Raw genomic sequence first — 19,112 nt, forward strand, 5'->3', positions numbered from 1 at the left:
AATGATTAGGTTTCACTCTTTTCCTTAGCAAGGCAAGCAAGTCATAACACAAATAAAACTCTAAAATTGGTAAAGAAACTTTAAGAAAACCTAAATTACGGTCTATGGCAGCTCTCCCCTAAATTTTTCCCTAAAGATTCTTTAAATAGGTCAAAGAATTCTATTACAAGTTGAATTTCCGTTTGGAGAAAATCTCAGGTTTTTAGGTTTCACTTAACTGACATTTTTGGCCTATTTAACTTCAGAATTCAGACTTTTGGTAAACTACAAAGTTGTAGCCCTTTAAGTTAACTTTACAGCCCAACTTGAATCATCTTGATTGAACATCTGAGCCAAAAGTTATGCTCCAAATATGGCCCAGCCCACAAGGCCAACAATTATGTGGGGAAGAGGAAGAGGAATGGTACCGGGTGAGATAAAAATTGGGCTTGAAATGGTATAGTGAATAGTGATTACTGATTACAGAGCCCGGAGTCACCACAACATGGCCCAGCCCACAAGGCCAACAGTGAGACACAGACAGTAATCTTGATCTTTTTGTTTCCTTTCCCCGCTCTTGCCTCTCTCGGAGAGAGAGAGATCCGAGTTTTTGATTCAAAACATGATGATGATGATGATGAGTTTATGTGTGCAGTGGTAGATGGTTTCTCTTTGATGATTGGTCTCGGAATTTCTGCCTTTATTGCCTCCATTCTTTGCTCTGGTGCTTTCTTCCACAACGCCAAGGAAGTCTTTTAATTCCATTTCAAGGTATTTAATAGTCTTTTTTGGTAGAATATAGTGATTTACCATCGTTATCATCTCCTAAACTCAACAAAATATATTGCTTTTTCTGTAGCCATTAATTAGAGGACGGTTGATTTCCAATTAGGCTCACAAAATGCTATGACAATAATGTTATTAGGCCTTGCTAATTCATTATACGGCAATTTGTATATAAAGGACCCAATGAACATTGAAATGCTCATTAATCCAACAAATGAGAAACTAACTATCACTTGAGATCTTCTCAGATGAAGCTTCCATTGTATGGTTGATGGAGGTGTAGCTGCAGAAGAACAATTGCTCTGGATGGCATGCTAGATATGTACTCCTCATTATGAGCAAAATTCATCGGTACAAAAAAGATATTTATATATATTAGATTTTTTTTTAGAAGAATATAGATTAGAAGTTATTTTAAGCTTTTATGGGTTTTAGATTTCTCTACTATTTAGACCAGTTCTCTGTTTTGGTAAATCCCAAACTTATTAGATACTTGTTGATCTGATAATATGATAGGACATCTCTTCCTTTTAAATGTTAATTTCAATTGGTACTTCTTTGTGTTCAGGTCCCTCATCCTCATTATAATTATCGAATTATCAAAAAATATATATATAATAAGAAAGAAGTTTTTTTTTTTTTTTTTTTGTAACTAGTGCTAACTTTGCAAAACAAACACATTATAGTACATAAGACAAGGATAATAGCTCACATAATTTTGACTTATGAACAGGTTGCTTAGAAACAATATTGTCCAACATTTTTAATATATTGCAAGATTAATATGTCAAGTGCAGTCCTAGTCAAAACTACTTCGAGTTCTCTAAGTGCAATAGTTGCTAATATGTCTGGGACTTGGGGTGCCCAAACTAGTGCCATGAAACGCATACATTGAAAATCCAAATATGGATTTTCATTCTTGTATTAGAATCTACAAGATGAATATGCAAGCAGAGTATAAGTTTATTAATCTCATGGTCTACGTTGGTTGTTTCAGACTATAATTTGTAGTATGTTGATTGTAAACAGGTTTGCAGGAAATTAATTGTTACTGATTCAATGATTAGCACTTATTAGATATCCCTTTGCAGTTGGCCAACTTTATATTTTCATTACAATTTGCTTTTGTAGCTTTGTGGTAGTCTGTTTTGTTATAAATGATTGCGAAAAGTGTACATTCAATTACTACTTACTACAAGGATGTGAAATATAATGTATCTGTATTACAGTGAAAAATGCATTTTTGAACAGACCAAGTCTTTTGATAAAAATATGATTTCATCAAACAGAACAAGTAACGGCTTTATTCATCCAAGCATCTCAAACACTGAGATGGAAAGATTTATTACCAACCAGAACACTTATGTGGCACAACAGGCTTTAAGTTGAATGGGAATGTAATTTTCTTTTTACTACACTCTTTTCAGGTTTTTACTTGTTATACTGTCATTTTAGTGCTTTTCACAGACTAATATGGATATAATAACTTGTGTATTGAATTAATATTTTTAGGTGTTCCTGGAAGTACGGAAGGAACTTCTAACTATTATGGAGTGACACTATGTTTCCACTCGCCTGTATGTACTCAAAGAATGTAGCATTTTCCCCACTATTGAGCAATAAAAATCTGGCAATTTTGATATTTACTAGACTTTTTTCAGCATTTTTTTTTTTCAATTTAATATTCTTATGTATCTTTTAGGTTGCCCTTCCATATAAAATCTAGAGGTTGAACATTTTGGCTTACAAATTTGTATACTGTAGCTTGTAGCAAGGCTGGCACTAGGCTTAGGCCTAAAGCCTCCCATGGCCTCTCATACAAAAAGACCCCAAAATTATATTCTCACCCAAGGGAGCCCCTTAATTCAGTTTCAAGATATTGATTTTCTACCCCTTCAATATCCAAAGTCACCTTCATCTTCATGAACGGGTTTTAGAGAGCTGGAGTATGGCAATCTAGCTTTGTTAGCCAAGCAAGGTTGGCTTCTAATCCACAATCCACAATCATTAAAATTCCAAGTACTGAAGGCTAAGGTTTTTTTCTTACATATCATTCCTAGAAGCCCCAATGCCCACCCAATCATCTTACACTTTGTATAGTATTGCACAGGCAAGACATGTTATTATTGATTTATTGTGGGAACACGTTAGGGTATTGGCAATTGGGATAGCATGCAAGTTTGTCAAGATGGAAAACTCTATAGACATCCATTTACATGCCAAAATCCAAACATACTTAAGTGACAACTTGTGATTGGTGCACCAAAATCAAGTTTTTCATTAAGTTACAAATGGTGGTCCCATGTACAAGTGTCGATATCCAACCAAAAATTGTCACCCAAGCATGTAGTAGATTTGAGTGTGGAAATAGTTTTGCCTGTAGGTGGACTGTTGGCAAGACCAATGGTTATCGACCCCGACCACTTATCATGTCTAGCTCAACATGTCAGCCAATGCTACCCTTCGCTCCTTTTGGAATTCACTCTAGTCTCTACAAATGCAACCGAAAGTCAACTTCATATGGAGGATGTGTAATGGAATCTTGTCCACTTAAACAACTCTGTTTAAGAGAGGAGTCATCTCTAAGAGTTATGTGTGTTTTGTACCAAGGGTGTAGAGACTGATATTCATTCATGTCTAAGGGGTCTAGAACATAAGTACTATTACATCAACTACAGGAATAGCCCAAGACTAGATGGGATTCTGTGAAGATCATCGTGACAAAGTTTTAATCGCCTGACATTGAAATCTCTATCTTAATCCTATGCAATGCATGGAGGCTGGGTGATACACACAACAATTTGGAGTCATAGTGCAGCAAAGCAAAGATGGCAAAATTACAATTTCATGAGATCAGAGCTATGCAAAATCATAATGTTGTTCTGGGCCTTCTGGCTTCCAAAATGGTCACATCCTCTCTAGCAGATTGATATGTAAGTTTAGTTTGGCCAATGCCTCTACCAAATTAAGACTCTTAGGAGGAATTGAAGCTGTGATCTGTGATGCAGCTAGAAAAATGTTGGTAGCAATAGTGGAATCATTACGACAGTGATTGCTCCTTCCATAAGCATGTTATATTGTTATGCACTACTTCAAGATCTCCTCTACTGCAAAGATATGGGTTTTTGGGCACTGAAAGTTGACTGTGGTAATAGGCTGTTTTACCCTTTGCTGACAGTTGTGGCACCATGTTTCTCCAAACTGGGTCTGCTAGTTGATTCAATCTCTACTCACGGGCTTTCAAAAGGTTTCTTTCTGTTAGGACATATTTGATTCACTTTGTAAAATTGTAATTTACAACTATATGTTTTGTTGGCTTTAATTCCGTGTCAAATTTGATTGTAATTATGTTCAATCTTTTGTACCCTGTATTTAATGTGGGATTTAATTGTAAGGGTTATGTGTGAGAGAGAGAGAATGTGAAGACTCAAGCAAATTGAAGACTGAAGAGTTTTCGCGAGTAGCTCATGACTAAGCATCCCGCGAAATGATGCATGTGCCCTGCACATGACTGGAATGCGAAGAGTCAGAACAGGATGGAAACAACTGTGTTTCACGAGTAGCTCACGGGTAAGGCCTTCCCGCGAGACACTCGCGAAACATTCTGTTTTGTCAGATTGTCCTATCTGATACACACTTTTTGTACCCACACTATATATACCCACATTACCCACAGATGTTGAGGAGTGCTTCTAAGAGAAAACCCTAGCCACAAACCTTGAGAGTTAGAAATTGTTATACCCACATTTTTCTACACAATTGCTAGTGGATTTTCCTCAACTCCTATCTCTCCATTTCCATACCATTGAAAGATTGATAGCCCAAACACTTACCACACCCTTTCAGAGTGTCAAGTGAGGTTTTGGTACTGCTGGAAAGTATTGGAAGAAGCTAGGCTTTGGCGGATGCAATCAGGTGTATTGCGAGATCCGGAGAGCTAGACAAGACATGGTTTTGAGAAGCCTTGTTGGAGTAGGAGCTTGGAAGGCTTAGGTACATCGAGTAGATTAGGCTTGGAGGGTCTCTTGCTAACCCATGTATCCCAACTGATTGTTTAGTGGATCGATTACCACTTGGAGGGCAGCGGAAAGGTTTTTCGTCGAGTTCTTCGATTTCCTCTTCGATAACATATCGACGTGTTATCTTGTGTTTGCATTCTTCTTCCCTATTCTTTTACCTTTCATTTTATTGCTGTGTTATAATGATTATGAGTTAGAGTAGCTTGTTTGTTTATCTGCTCGCATTTACTCTATTCCGCACTTAGTATTAAGTTAGAGTAAAATCAATCGAGCCGTAACTTTAATTTGGGGGTCTAAATAGCTATTGTGTTTTCACACATTTTCAAGGATTCAATTGGTATCAGATCAGATACACTCGCTGTGGTTTAATTACTTGAGTGTGATCCTTGACCTTTTGTGATGGACCGGTCACAATCTTTCAATGCTCCACCAGTCTTTGATGGGGGCAATTATGCCTTTTGGAAGGTCCATATGAGGGCTTTCTTGTGTGCTATAAATGAGTTCGTATGGAATTCTGTTGAGAATGGGTATGTTAAACCCACAACAGCTAAGTGCGAATGGGACAAGGCAGTTCTTTCATTAGCTAATGCGAATAGTAAGGCCATTAATGCTATATTATGTGGTGTCCCCTGATGAGTTTCACAAGACATTGCATGTGGAGACAACCAAGGAAGCTTGGACGATTCTTGAGACTACCTATGAAGGTACCAAGAAAGTCAAGGACACGAAGCTCCAAATGCTTACCACCAGATTTGAAGAGCTTAAGATGGGTGATGATGAAGCTTTCAATTCATTCTATGGAAAGCTCAATGAAATTGTAATTGCTAAGCTCAATCTCGAAGAGAATAATGAGGATTCTAAGGTGGTGAGAAAGATTTTGAGGTCTTTACGAGAGGGCTTCCGAGCAAAAGTTACAATTATAAAAGAGAGTAAAGACTTGGATAAGATCAAAATCCAAGAGCTAATTGGATCTCTCCAAACATATGAGTTGAGACTGTCTTCTCATAAATCGAGCAAATCTCTTGCTCTTAAAACCATCACCGAAAGAATGGACGACTCCTCTGAAGAGGATGATGTGGAGAAGGAAGTAGCATTCCTTGTAAAGAACTTCCGAAAATTTCTGAAGATGAAAAACAATGGGAAGCCTTTCAACAAAGGAAAGTTTACATCCTCTAAGGGTGATAGGAAGGAGTTTAAGAAGATGGGAAGGAGTTTCAATCCCCTCAAGGAATTGTGTGTTACGAATGCAATGGCCATGGGCATCTCAAGAAGGAGTGTCCTAACTACCTAAGAGGAAAGGGTAAAGTGTTTGCCACTACCCTTAGTGATTCTGACAGCTCAAGTTCAGACACTGAAGGAGAATGTGACAGTGAAGGGAATTATAGGGCTTTTATGGCTATTGCCTCAGTTGATTCAAAAGATGATTTGAGCAATTTGGTTGATGAACTTGGTAATATTTTTGAGGATGAGAAAATTGAAGAATCCGAAGATGAAGACGTATGCCAAATGAAGGGGAGAACAACTTTTAAGAAGCCTATGATTCTCTGCTGGAAGATTGTGGCAAATACGCCAAAGTTGCTAACCTTGCTGTGAAAAAGATGAAAAATGTTGAAAAAGAGCATAAGGGTATACTTGTGCAACTTAAGGAATCAAAGTGTATAGAAGAAAGACTCAAAGGAGTGTTGGTTGCATCTTACTCTAAGATCAAGTTTCTTAAACTTGAAATTATTCAAGCAAATGTCAAGGTTGAGCGCATCTCCACCAAAAAATTTGACAATGTGCTATTTTCTCAAAATCTTCACATGATAAGACCAGTTTGTGTTATACTGGAGAAGGAAGTTCGAGCAGCGAACCCAAGAAGGAAGTGAAGTTCGTTTCAACCAAAAATGTTAAGAAACTTAAAGAAGTGAAGCCTGAGATTGAGACCCCTGCTGTAGTAAAGAGAAACATTGGTGCAAAACCAAAGGAAAAATGGAAGTCATTACCCAAAAATCAAATGGGACCTCAAGTAAAACACTTGTGTCATCATTGTAGAGTACAAAGACACACAAGGTCGAATTGTTTCAAGCTTCATGCACTTAAGAGGGCTGATTCTATGCGTGGCCAAGAAAATTCAAGGAGAAGACCAAGGGAAGCACAAGCTAAGGAAGATAGTGAAGGACATCTCATTGGAGACGTGATGGAAATGCTGAAAAACATATCATTGTGCCTTACTAGCTTTACTTTGAGGTTTGAAAGTTATGTTGGTCGTATCCCGCCATCTAAGGCTCTCACCCAAAATACTCGTAAAGAGTGGGTGAAGAAGGGTTCTTATGCATGATCACCCTCTATGCCCATGCATTAATACTTCCGATGTTTAGGGTCATAGGTTCATGCATCATGACATGCATAATTCATTGTGTGTCAATTGCTTTCGGTTTTTAGCATGTTTCTTTTACAAGTTTTTGTTTTGTTCTTGTTTTTGTTGATCTTACTTTACTTGTTCTATTTTTGAGTGTGTTCAAAAATTCAAAAACCCATAAAAATTGAAAATTCTTCAAAAAGTTTAATTGCTTGTGTTATGTATATCACATGTGAGTTTGGCCTAGTACTTTCGTACTAATGACGTAGTGTATTTACGAGCTTAACTTGTTATGTATGGACATATATCTTTGTGGGAGAAATCTTGAAAACTATGTGTGACTGTTGTAAATAGATCTTCAAGCTTGTCATGAATGATTGGTCAATAGCCTTGATGGTCTTGATACTTGCATAGACTTGTACCTATATATCTTTCTACTTTTATTTTTTATGTTTTTGCAATAGAGCTCACCAAATGTAAATCTCAAAATGCAAAAGAGATTATGAGCTACTAGTATTGACTAGGAAAAAAGGGAAAGCGACTTTTGTATTGAAATGTATGGTGCTCAAAAAGCCAAAGGCTAACTCTCAATGTTGAAATATAAAAAATTTCAAGCACTGATCTCAAAAAGGAGATGTATTATCTAAAGAGGATCAAATGTTATGATTTATACAAAAGCCAAATGAAAAGCTTCTAAGTTTTGTAATCATTCTCTTGTGAGAGGTCATATATGTTTATTTTCATAATTGAGATAGACCTTTTGAATTAGTAACAGTTGTGTATGACTTTATTGAATTGATCATTGAAGTTTCACCCTAGTTTAAGGACTATTCCACATTTGGTACTCACCCACAACACACAAGACTTTGATTCAATTAATGCTTATCTCATTTGTGTGATTATACATGTTCAAATGTGATGTGTATGCTCAATTATTTGTTGATCAAACCCAAAAAGATTTTTGAGTGTTTTATATGTTTTTGAAAGTGATTTTATAATTTCGTGCTTTTTAGTTTTTGTTCAAAATGCTTTTTGTTTTTTTCTTCAAAAACTAATTCAGAGGCAGTTTCACGAGAAGCTCGCGACTTAGAGCTTCCCGCAAAACCAACTTAAGGGAAATAATTTTTTTCTTTAGTTTTATACAAAGAGTCTTGCTACTGTCTTGTGGGTATTTCGCTACTAAACCTTTCTCGCGAAATGCTTTTTAGGAAAAAACTGGAAATTTTTCAATTTCATACAGAGGCTATCGCGACTGTCTCACGACTATTTCGCGACTAATAGCTTCTCGCAAAAGCTTTTGTGCTTCTTGAGACTAATCTCGTGACTGTCTAACCTGCGAAAAATGCGTGTTTTCGGTTTTATATAGCAAATGTGACAGTTTTTCAAACTCACTTCATTTCCCTCGCACTACATCTCTTGAACCCCTCTCAACCCAAAATCATTTTTCACTCAAACCCCTTCACTCTCAAGCTTGTTTTCTGCATTTTCATCTTCAAGGTATGTTTTCTAAAACATTTTCTTCTCTTTTGTCTTAGTTTATGTAGAAATTAAGTTAGGGTTTCCAAAATTGGGGATTTTTTCAAAAATGGGTTGGGATTTATGTTTTTGTGAAAAAATTTTCAAAATTTTCGATTGGGCTGAGTCCCATTTGATCTTTGTGCATCTATGTTGGCCCTTTGTGGCAATCTAAACATGTATTGAGGCAGATTTCATCATGTTTATGCATTGTTCATTTGTGTTGTTCACTGTTGCATGCTATGTGTTTAACAGAATGTTCATATGACATTCTTGTGTTGAATTGAACTCAACTGAGCTCCATTCCTTGGGCATACCCTTGATTAAATTTGGGTAACATGTTTTAGTCAAAGGGTGTGTTTTACACATTTTTCCCTTTTTGTGCCATGCCATGCACCTCCTAGGCACACAATAGGCACTCTCTAAGCACACCCCATGCATCACCTACTGCACACATATGCACAACACATACACACACATGCACAGTTGCTATTTTCTTGCATTTTGCCATTGTTTACATGTCTTAGCACTCATTACATGTTACTTTTAAGTTTGTTGTGTTATGTTTTAAGTGTTTTTACTTCTGTTTTGGACTAATTTGAATCTAATCAAGTTTTATGTTCTGTTTTGTGTTTGTGCACCTGTTTCTTTTCTTGGTTATCTGTGTAAATGTGCAGATGTCTCCTACCAAACATTCTGCGACCAAGAAGTCATCAAAACGTGCTTGCACAGATTCTGACAACTTCAAGTCTATTGAGGCAGATTTAAAGTATAATGACTGCTGCAAAAGAGCAACAATTATCATGGAAAGGGTCGTGAAATTGGATACCCTTGAGGACACCTTCATACTTGAAGTGTTCAAGGAAAGGACAAAGACAAAGCTCCTGAATCTAGCTGGAGTTGTATACTCGGAGATCATAAAGGAATTTTTCTCCAATGCAAGTGTAGAAGAAGATCATATAGATTGCTGGGTGAGACACAAAGAGTTTGTGATTACAAGGGAAAGCATACAAGAATTTTTGGAGATTCGTCCCCCCTCACAGCCAATCACAGTCCAATGTGAGGATCGCTTGGACCCTACTGAGGAAATGGTGTTAACTCTTGGTGGTACATTTAAGAAGACCTCCATGAACACAATTCCATTCAATCCGGAGATGAGGACTCTTGCTCATGTGATGATCCACAACTTATATTCGGTTACCAACCTCACGACATTGTCCGCTCCAATGACAATTTTTTTGTACGATCTCTTTACTCGCAAGGAGATTGATATATGTGGACACATCTTCCATCTGTTGAAGAAGAGCATAGAGAAGCAGAACTCCAGAACAATCATGCCATTCCCCTCACTCATAATGGGCCTCATTGCAAAGTCAAGGCTCAAACTTTCGAGTGGTCTTACTGTGGTTCAAAGAGACTATCCCATTGGTGCACATATAGTTACTCAAAGCATAGCCCACATCAAAGGCTCCAGAACTGGCGTGTCTTTAATACCACGGGATAGTGTTGAGGAGGGGGGTGGCGATACAGAGGATGAGATTGATAAATTCACTTCTGCACCAGAGACTTCAGCTCAGCCATCTTCTTCAACACCAGCATGAGGACCAGACAGACTTGATCGCCTCCTAGCTAAAGTGGACCTGATGTTTACCATGCTTGACTCCCATGTGTAGCACACTGCAGACCAGTTTGCATTCAGGGTCAGATCATGGCATTATCTTCTCAGATCGAGGACTTATCCGTAAACCATGGTATAGATTCAGAGTCCGACCAATTCTAACCTCTTTGGCCATTTCTGGTCAAAAAATGGGAGAAAATTTTGAGGGGGAGCTTGTACAGTTAAGGGGGAGCATAGCTTAGGCTTAAAAACAATTGGTTCATACAGGCGGTTTAGCATTATTTATTTTAACTTTTATAATTGTTTGTTTAGATCTCTTTATTGCTTTCTTTTAAAACTTTAGTATTCTGTTTTTAATTTCGGTTTATATTCAGTAGTTGTGTTTATCTCAATGCTTTGTAGCATTTTTTAGTACTTTTAGATGTTGATTATATATCTTTAGTACCTCTCACTTGTACCCTAGTAGGATCTTGTATCTTAGATGCAAATACTTCGTGTATTTTGTATTGGTTTTGTGTTGGACATGCAATTGATCCTTGTGAGTGATCTTAATTGCATTGCATGTTCGAATGAGCATTTACTAGTTAAATGTTCATTGTAGTCATTTTTTAATGATTGTTCTTGTATGATCAAGATATGCTTACATGTTTTATAGTGTTTACAAACTTGATCGCACTTTACTTGCTCATGTATGTACCATGTCTTTAACTTGTCATAAGCTTAATGAAAGTTTTGTTTGTGTGCAAGTGTTTCAAGTTACAGGTATATAAGTGCAAGTGCTTCACAGCTTCTAAATTAGGTGTGAGTGAGTTTTGCCACTGTTCACAAACTTACGTTTAAGTCTAGAGTCTATTTTAGGGTTTTGTCATGGAATAGCCAAAGGGGGAGACTGTAAAGTTGTAATTTACAACTATATGTTTTGTTGGCTTTTATTCTGTGCCAAATTTGATTGTAATTATGTTCAATCTTTTGTACTTTGTATTTAATGTGAGATTTAATTGTAAGGGTTGTATGTGAGAGAGAGAAAATGTGAAGACTTAAGCAAATTAAAGACTGAAGAGTTTTCGCGGGTAACTCGCGACTAAGCATCCCGTGAAATGATGCATATGCCCTATACATGACTGGATTGAGAAAAGTCAAGATAGGATGGAGACAGCTGTGTTTCGTGAGTAGCTCGCAAGTAAGGTCTTCCCGTGAGACACTAGCGAAACATTCTATTTTGCCAGATTGTCCTATCTGATACACACTTTCTGTACCCACATTATATATACTCACATTACCCACAGATGTTGAGGAGTACTTCAGAGAGAAAACCCTAGCCACAAACCTTAAGAGTTAGAGATTGTTATACCCACATTTCTCTACACAATTGCTTGGGGATTTTCCTCAACTCCTACCTCTCCATTTTCATACCATTGAGAGGTTGATAACTCAAACACTTACCACACCCTTTAAGAGTGTCAAGGAGGTTTTGGTGCTACTAGGAAGCATTGGAATAACGGCTTTGGAGAATGCAATCGGGCGTATTGCAGGATCTGGAGAGCTAGACAAGGCATGTTTCCGAGAAGTCTTGTTGGAGTAGGAGCTTAGAGGGCTTAGGTATATCGGGTAGATTAGACTTGGAGGATTTCTTGCTGACCCATGTATCCCAACTGATTGTCTAGTAGATCGATTACCACTTGGAATGTGGCGGATAGGTTCTTCGCTGAGTTCTTCGATAACACATCAGCATGTTATCTTGTGTTTACATTCTTCTTCCCTACTCTTTTACCTTTCATTTTACTGCTGTGTTATAATGATTATGGGTTAGAGCAGCTTGTTTGTTTATCCGCTCACATTTATTCTATTCCACACTTAGTATTAAGTTAGAGTAAAATCAATCGAGTCGTAACTTTAATTTGGGGGTCTAAATAGCTCTTGTGTTTTCACATATTTTCAAGCATTCACACTTGTTAGGAACATATGTCACTATTTTATGTAATTGACTAATCTTTTGACAAAACGCACTTTACTTGTAATTGGGTAGATCTAAGATGTGTTTAATACTTCAAGAAACCTTGTTTCAAGTTCAAGTGTTAAAGTTATGCAAGTCTGTTCAAAATTCAAGTGTGAAAAGTGTTGTTTATTAAAACTCGACAGTTAGCTCAACAACTAGCATCTATCGAGTTTTGAAGAGCTATTGAAGCCCGTGGCTCGACAATAACTCGATAGATAGGTATCTGTCGAGATTTATGAAAAAAAGAGTTTCAAGTCTATTTTGACTCCAATCCGTGATTGTATGTTTGAGTTTTTCTTTTTCTCACAACCCTAGACATATATAAATCTTATTTTAGAGGCCGTCACACAAGAGAATACAAGGAGAACGAATGCAAAAGGTGACCGATGCCTTATTCTCTCTGAAAGAAGTTACTGCATTTTTGCGCCATAGGGTTTTATAACCAAGTGCTTCTTGATCTTCGTTGTTAATGAAGTGAAGAACTTTGCAGCCAACATCTTCTTCAAGTTGGTAAGTTAGTCATGTACTAGGAACCATGCATCATTGGTTAGTCACGTACTAAGATTCGAGCAAAAATGGTGGTGTTTATATATTGAAGAATTCAGAAGTTCTGAAGCGGTAGAAGGTTTTTGCTGTAAGTTCATCTACAAGGATTGTAGAGTCTAAGGACAAAGGTTTCGTACTCGATCTGAAACTTCTCTTTACCATAGTGGATTGTTTTTGGGGAAGGTTTCCCCCTAGGTTTTTTACTGTGAAACTTATTTGTTTTATTGGTTTTCATGGGTTATCACATCTTGTCTTATTTATTTTTCCGCTACATGATTTTAACATGATATTGATGTTTATTTGTTATAACAAATTTTATTAATAATAAATTTAATAAACAACTTGGATTTAAAACTTGTTAATTCTATCAACCGGAGTCTAAATTTTCCAATACTTTCATGTGCATCCAAAAGAAATGTAATTGAGTGGATTGTGCTCTTTTCCTTCTTACCATTGTAAACTTTGATTTATAGTTCAATAATATTTCTGGGGTTTAATTCAAAAAGAAAAATTATAGGATTATAATCGTTTTTGTTTGGTAAAAACTTTGAACTATTATTATAATTGATTAGTTTTTAAATTTTTTTTTTATTTTATTTTTTCTATCTACTAGAAGATACAAGACCTGGAAAAGCTACAGAGGCATGAAAAAGTGAGAGGGGTTGAATGTGAAGGAGAAAAAAGTATCGATGATTTGGTTGAAAAATTAACTGGAAGTCTACATCAATGGATTTCATTATCTGCCTCATGCAAAGAACCAACAAAGAAAAATTGGCGAAGGGGCTAATGACTTAACCAAGGAGAGACAACCAGTGCCTAACAAAGAAGAAATTCAAAGACAAGAAACAGAAACCACAATTGATGGAGCCAAAACAGATTAAGACGAGAGAGATGAACACAAAAGGACAGACACAGGCTATGATGCTCAGGTCATGGTAGAAGCCTCTAAAGATATAGATGCTAAGGTTGTGCATAATTTAATATCCTGTCGGGAGTTGGCTCAAAGGTCAAGCTGTGACTTTGCTCTATCGGTGTGGTCACTTTGGCAAGATTGCCCTTTAATATCCCTGCTGAATGCAAAAGACTTTACTGGTCTGCTGCACCAAATTTGTTCAAACTCTGATGGAGTTTCATTAGAATATTTTTTTGCAATATCCTGGTCCATATGGTATAACCGAAATCAGATAGTTCATAATGAGCGTGGTCTTTCCCCTCTGCAAGTCTGGGAAATGGCGAAGAGAGTTGTTGATGACTTCCAAGAAGCTAACTTGCTGCATTTGTCCTCGACACAACCATCAAACAGTGGCTGGGCAGCGCCTCCCCCAGGTTTTTTCAAAATTAATGTTGATGGTGCGTCGTCCTTGGATGGTCAGGGGGTGTCGGGAGTGGGAGTGATCATTCGGGATGCTAATGGTGGTGTGCTTGCTGCTCTCTGTAAAGCCTTGCCTATGCACTATTCAGCTGAATGGACTGAACTCTTTGCTATGGAGCAGGGTGTCCTCTTGGCTCAGGAAATGGGTGTTCAGCAGGCAATCTTTGAATCTGATGCTTCCGCTGTCGTTCAAGCCATTTCTCAAGACCTCTGTGGTGGTGAATCAGGCCACTTGATCCAAGGAATACAGAACGCGAAATTGCGCTTCTTGAGTTGCTCATTTCGACATGTGAAAAGGGACTCCAACAGGGCTGCCCATGAGCTTGCCCAATATGCAAAATGTAAAAATGTCAGCTGTGTATGGAAAGGTGTTTCTCCGCCTTTCTTAGATTCTCTGTTTCATTCGGGTATAGGCTGATTGCTGTATGTTGTTTGACTGTTGTTTGTTGTAGGCTAAGGCCCTGTTGTACCCCTTTTCTTATGTTAATGATATTACACATTTTCTCTTCAAAAAAAAAAAGGTCAAGCATTCAATTTCCAAGGTGAAGAAGGCTATTATTGGTAAGTCCTCTCATCAAAAGACATCACCAAAATAAAATACTAGGATAGATGATTCTGTCAGTTGCAAGAAGTCGGATCAGATGAAAAGATAATTATGTGCAAGGGCTTGTTATTGGTAAGTCCTTGATAGCTAAATTAACCCAAAAAACTTCACTTTATTACTTTAGCTAATGCATTTTTACAACAAATGCATTAACTTCAATATTCTATTCCTATTTTATTAAAATATTATTTTTTTCACTCAAATATTTTTTTTACCTCTTTCTTTTCCATTTCACTTCTACAATCATTGTGAAAACTCATATCAACTATAGCAAATTCACATCAAACCTATATATGTTTGGTGTACATGTGTGAATGGAGACCTATATTTAATAATAATAAGAAGAATGAGTAGTTAATATAACATAGTTGAGCTCATACTTATAGGGTTTAGGCCTTTGGGTTATGTGTGTCTCTAGTCTTTCCAATGTGTATATCTCCCCAACAAGTGGTATTAGAGCACATGGTGGTGTGGGGCAAAAGGTGGCAAGGTTATCAAGGTTCCTTTTGCAATTGGAGCAGGAATGGGGTGTATACTTGGCTCCCTTTTGCAAATGGAGTAGGGACGAGCCACTTTCTCATTTGGAGTGGGGACAATATTTCGCACAAGGCAAACCCATAAAAGTCCACACAAACTATCTTGGAAAAAAGTCCAACAAATGAGTATTGTCAATAGTGCTAGACAATGATGAGGTGTGAGGTTTCCATGGATAAAAGACGTAGGACTTGTTTATGGTCCAAAGAGAGGCAGAGACTCCCACGTGAGGGGGAGATTGTTGAGTATAGATGTGTGAGTGAAATCCCACATTAAATAATGATAATAAAAATAAGCGGTTAATATAACATATATAATTGAGCTCATACTCATTAGGCTTATGTTTTTTGGGTTAAATTTGGCTATGTATGTTATATTAACTACTCAAGGTCAAGGAGTCTCAAATCCAACACCAAATATCAACAAATCTCAAAACCAACTAGCAAATCCAAAACCCAGTTGACTTGCAAGGAACACCAAATCTCAACAAATCTTATAACCAACTAGCAAATCTAAAACCCAGTTGACTTGCAAGGGCCAGCTCAAATTAAGGCTCAAAGGGCTCTTTGCCACTTTATTAAAGCTTACTCAAACTCTCACATCATTTCACACTTTATTAAAGCTTACTCAGACTCTCACATCATTTCATCTTATTAAAGCATATTGCAACTAGCGAACTATCTTACAGATGATTAACAATAAGGAAAGGTAGATTCAATTCAATGCATTAACCCGACCCCCATTTCACTCTTATTAAAATATACATTAAACACGTGCCTGCAATGGCTACAAGTACGTTAAAGCTCTCCATCCCACATCTCTTCAATGGACTTGTATGGTCCATGAGCGGAAACAAGTTCCTCTTTAAGCATCATTCGGTGCTGCTTGATTTGACCAATCTTGTAATATTCGTCCTCTGATAGTTCCCAATCAAATATCTGCAGGTTCTCCTTCAACCTCTCCTTGTTGTAGCTCTTGGCTATAGGAGCCGCCCCTTGTTCATAAACCCATCTGAGACAAACCTGTCAATGAACCAAACAATCATAAAGTTAGTTGAACATATTGGGACACGCACACACATGTATATATAGCTATGGTTTCTGTATATATAATTGGGTGTCTAGGTGAAATTATGTCCATAACATATGATCTGTTTTTGAACTTTCTTTGTATTTATTCTCTCCAATACGTATTTTTTTCCATAACACATCCACCAAATCAGTCTTTTGTGTATGAAACTTGACCCTCTGCAATCTTTAAAACTACATAGTAGAACCTGAGCAACAGTCTTTCCGTGAGTTTTCGCAATCTCTTTGAGCACTTCATTGTCCACAACATCGTTGGTGCCCCAACTACTCCCTTTTGCTCCCAAAGGGGAGAAAGCAGTGACAATGATACCATTTGCCTTGCAAAACTCTGTCAGCTTCTTCTGTTGCCAAACTGGGTTCATCTCCACCTATACAAACGATCATATCCTAATCATCATTGTTTATCTATAGGCCAAATTAAATTTGTGAAAATCATTGTCCAGAATTTTTAAGTTGCTGCAATGACTCACTTGATTCACTGAAGGTGGCATAGTAGCAAAGGAGAGTAAGTTTTCAAGCTTCTTACAAGAGAAGTTGCTGACTCCAATGGACTTGGTAAGGCCAAGTCTCTGGCACTCTTCCATGGCTGCCCACACAGACTAGAAGTCCATTGGCATAAGGTCCTGTTTATCAAAAGGGAATTCCCTCTTTCCAGGAGTAACAGTGATGGGCCAGTGGATCAGATAGAGGTCTAGGTATTCCAGCTGAAGAGTCCTATACAAATTAGTCATTCAAAAACATGATTTGCTTGAATAGGTATTTAATTACTTGATTTTCCATATATGATTGTAAATTATTCCTGGAAAGTTAAGATGCAGTTGTGATACCATAAAAGAGGTTCATGTCAATCATAAAGTCCCAAAATATTTTAATCCTTGACCATGGCCAAGACTAAGTTTGCAATTTCCCAATTGGAAGTTTCATAAATGTTACACCAGAAAAGGAAATTAATCTCTCTACTTAAATTGTATGATTGAATTCCAACTTCTTTTCAACAGATTTTATAGATACATGAAAATAGTACTTTTTTTTTTCAGAAAATTAGAAAACTCATATCCAATTTTAAACAGGGAAAAAAGGGGGGTGGTTTGTACGCAAGGAGTTCCCATTATTTTATTTTACTAGCCTCACAAAAATGCTCTATATAGGTGTTGCTCGGAAGAAGAAGAAGATGAACAAGAAAAGGATCATTTTGTGGCAAGTGTTTTAGATGGTACATATCTCAAAGTGAATGGACAAGTTGCTTACTTGAAGATAGTCTTGCTTTAAATGTCATCTAGTTGGTATATATATTTTCTGTTTTGTACACCTGTACTGACTAAAGAACAGAAAGACATGGACAAACATGTCCGTGCAAATTCTTTACTTCTTGGTAAACATTCAAAAATGTTGAAACCAATCCACATGAATAAAATTCTCAAATCATTAAAAATAAATCCAAACGAATAAAGGAAACAAAATTGCGAACATGAGATGGACAATATAAATGCTAATTAATCAAAAAGAGGACCTAAAAGGCCAAAAGAGTTTTTGCTTTAAACATCCCTAAAATATAAAGTTCTTCCCATTTGGTTACTAGGGTCCCACCAGGCACAAATTCTAAACGTAAAAGTAGGAATGTTTAGCTTGATCACAATGTAATTCAAGGCAGTGTGCTTTGGTTCAGGTTGACAAGACAAGAGAAGACTCACCGAAGTGATTTCTGTAAGGAAGGAAGAACAAGATGAGCATGAGCTTCACTAGGCCAAAGCTTGGTAGTAATGAAGAGGTCATCCCGAGAGGGAATTAGACCAAGTCTAAGTGCTTCAGCAATAGCTTCTCCTAAAGCCTGTTCCGACCCATATGCTGAAGCAGTATCGAAGTGTCTGTAACCAAGCTTGATTGACTCCAGCACAACTGAAATCAAGGTGGCACCGTCGTTGTTGTCAGCCGCCGTGCCGAAGCCAATCACGGGCATGGACACCAGGCTGGAGGAGGAGCTCAGCTCCATTTTTGGGATTTTGGTAACTGAATTTAGCGTAGTAGTAGCCATGTGTGGTGAGAGAGAGAGAGAAACTGAGAATGCACTGAACCTTTTTTGACTGAAGAAGGTAGAATTGATATATTAAAAAATGGCAAGAGTACAAAAGTATAAGAATAGGGTCCTGAGCCACAACAGGCCTATCCGCCTAGCCTACCGGACAAGAAGCAGGCCAAACACTGCCACAAACAGAAGACATGACTAAAGGAAATAAATAAAAATTAAAAAAGTGCAGCAGGCCAAGACAATGACTAAAGCAAAGAATTAAGAACTTAAAAAGCTGCCTTAGGCCAAATCAAGTTCTCTGGTTGGCCACCAACATTTGATACTCATGCATGAGAGACCTTGCATTACGTAAAATAGCCGTTGGGTGAGCTTGGCTATCCTCAAAACAGAACTTGTTCCTAGCGTTCCATATAGCCCAAGTTATCATCGCCCACTCTGTCAACTCATCCCGAGTCAGCCGCTGCAGCATGCTACGAGTCAACAGGAAAAAATCAGGGACCACAGTTGAGCTCTTCTGTATTTTGCCTTTCACCAATGCCCAGACATTGCAAGCAAATGGGCATTCCCAAAGGATGTGCACACCTGTTTCGGCTTGCTGGTTACACACGCTGCATGTCGAAGCTACGTGCACTCTCTTCATGTGAAGGTTGTCACGGGTAGGTAGTATGTTAGAGCAATCCCGCCACAG

At 37.6% G+C, this 19,112-nt stretch overlaps 1 protein-coding gene, 1 long non-coding RNA gene and 1 pseudogene across 2 annotated transcripts; 2 read left to right on the top strand and 1 right to left on the bottom strand.

The window, feature by feature from the left end:
- The first annotated feature begins 756 nt into the window (after window positions 1-756).
- Window positions 757-2,407, top strand: LOC126718010 (uncharacterized). Its single transcript, XR_007652804.1, has 3 exons — window positions 757-1,116; window positions 2,055-2,162; window positions 2,278-2,407. It is a non-coding gene; the product is annotated as an uncharacterized LOC126718010 (long non-coding RNA).
- Window positions 2,408-13,732: 11,325 nt separating this feature from the next.
- On the top strand, window positions 13,733-14,590 carry LOC126719618 (uncharacterized). The gene has a single exon (XM_050422151.1). The coding sequence runs from the start codon at window positions 13,733-13,735 to the stop codon at window positions 14,588-14,590; it is 858 nt and encodes a 285-aa protein (XP_050278108.1).
- Window positions 14,591-15,859: 1,269 nt separating this feature from the next.
- Window positions 15,860-18,445, bottom strand: LOC126718011 (non-functional NADPH-dependent codeinone reductase 2-like; annotated as a pseudogene).
- Window positions 18,446-19,112: the final 667 nt, after the last annotated feature.

Source organism: Quercus robur, chromosome 3 (assembly GCF_932294415.1).
Source record: "Quercus robur chromosome 3, dhQueRobu3.1, whole genome shotgun sequence".
Lineage (NCBI taxonomy): Eukaryota > Viridiplantae > Streptophyta > Magnoliopsida > Fagales > Fagaceae > Quercus > Quercus robur.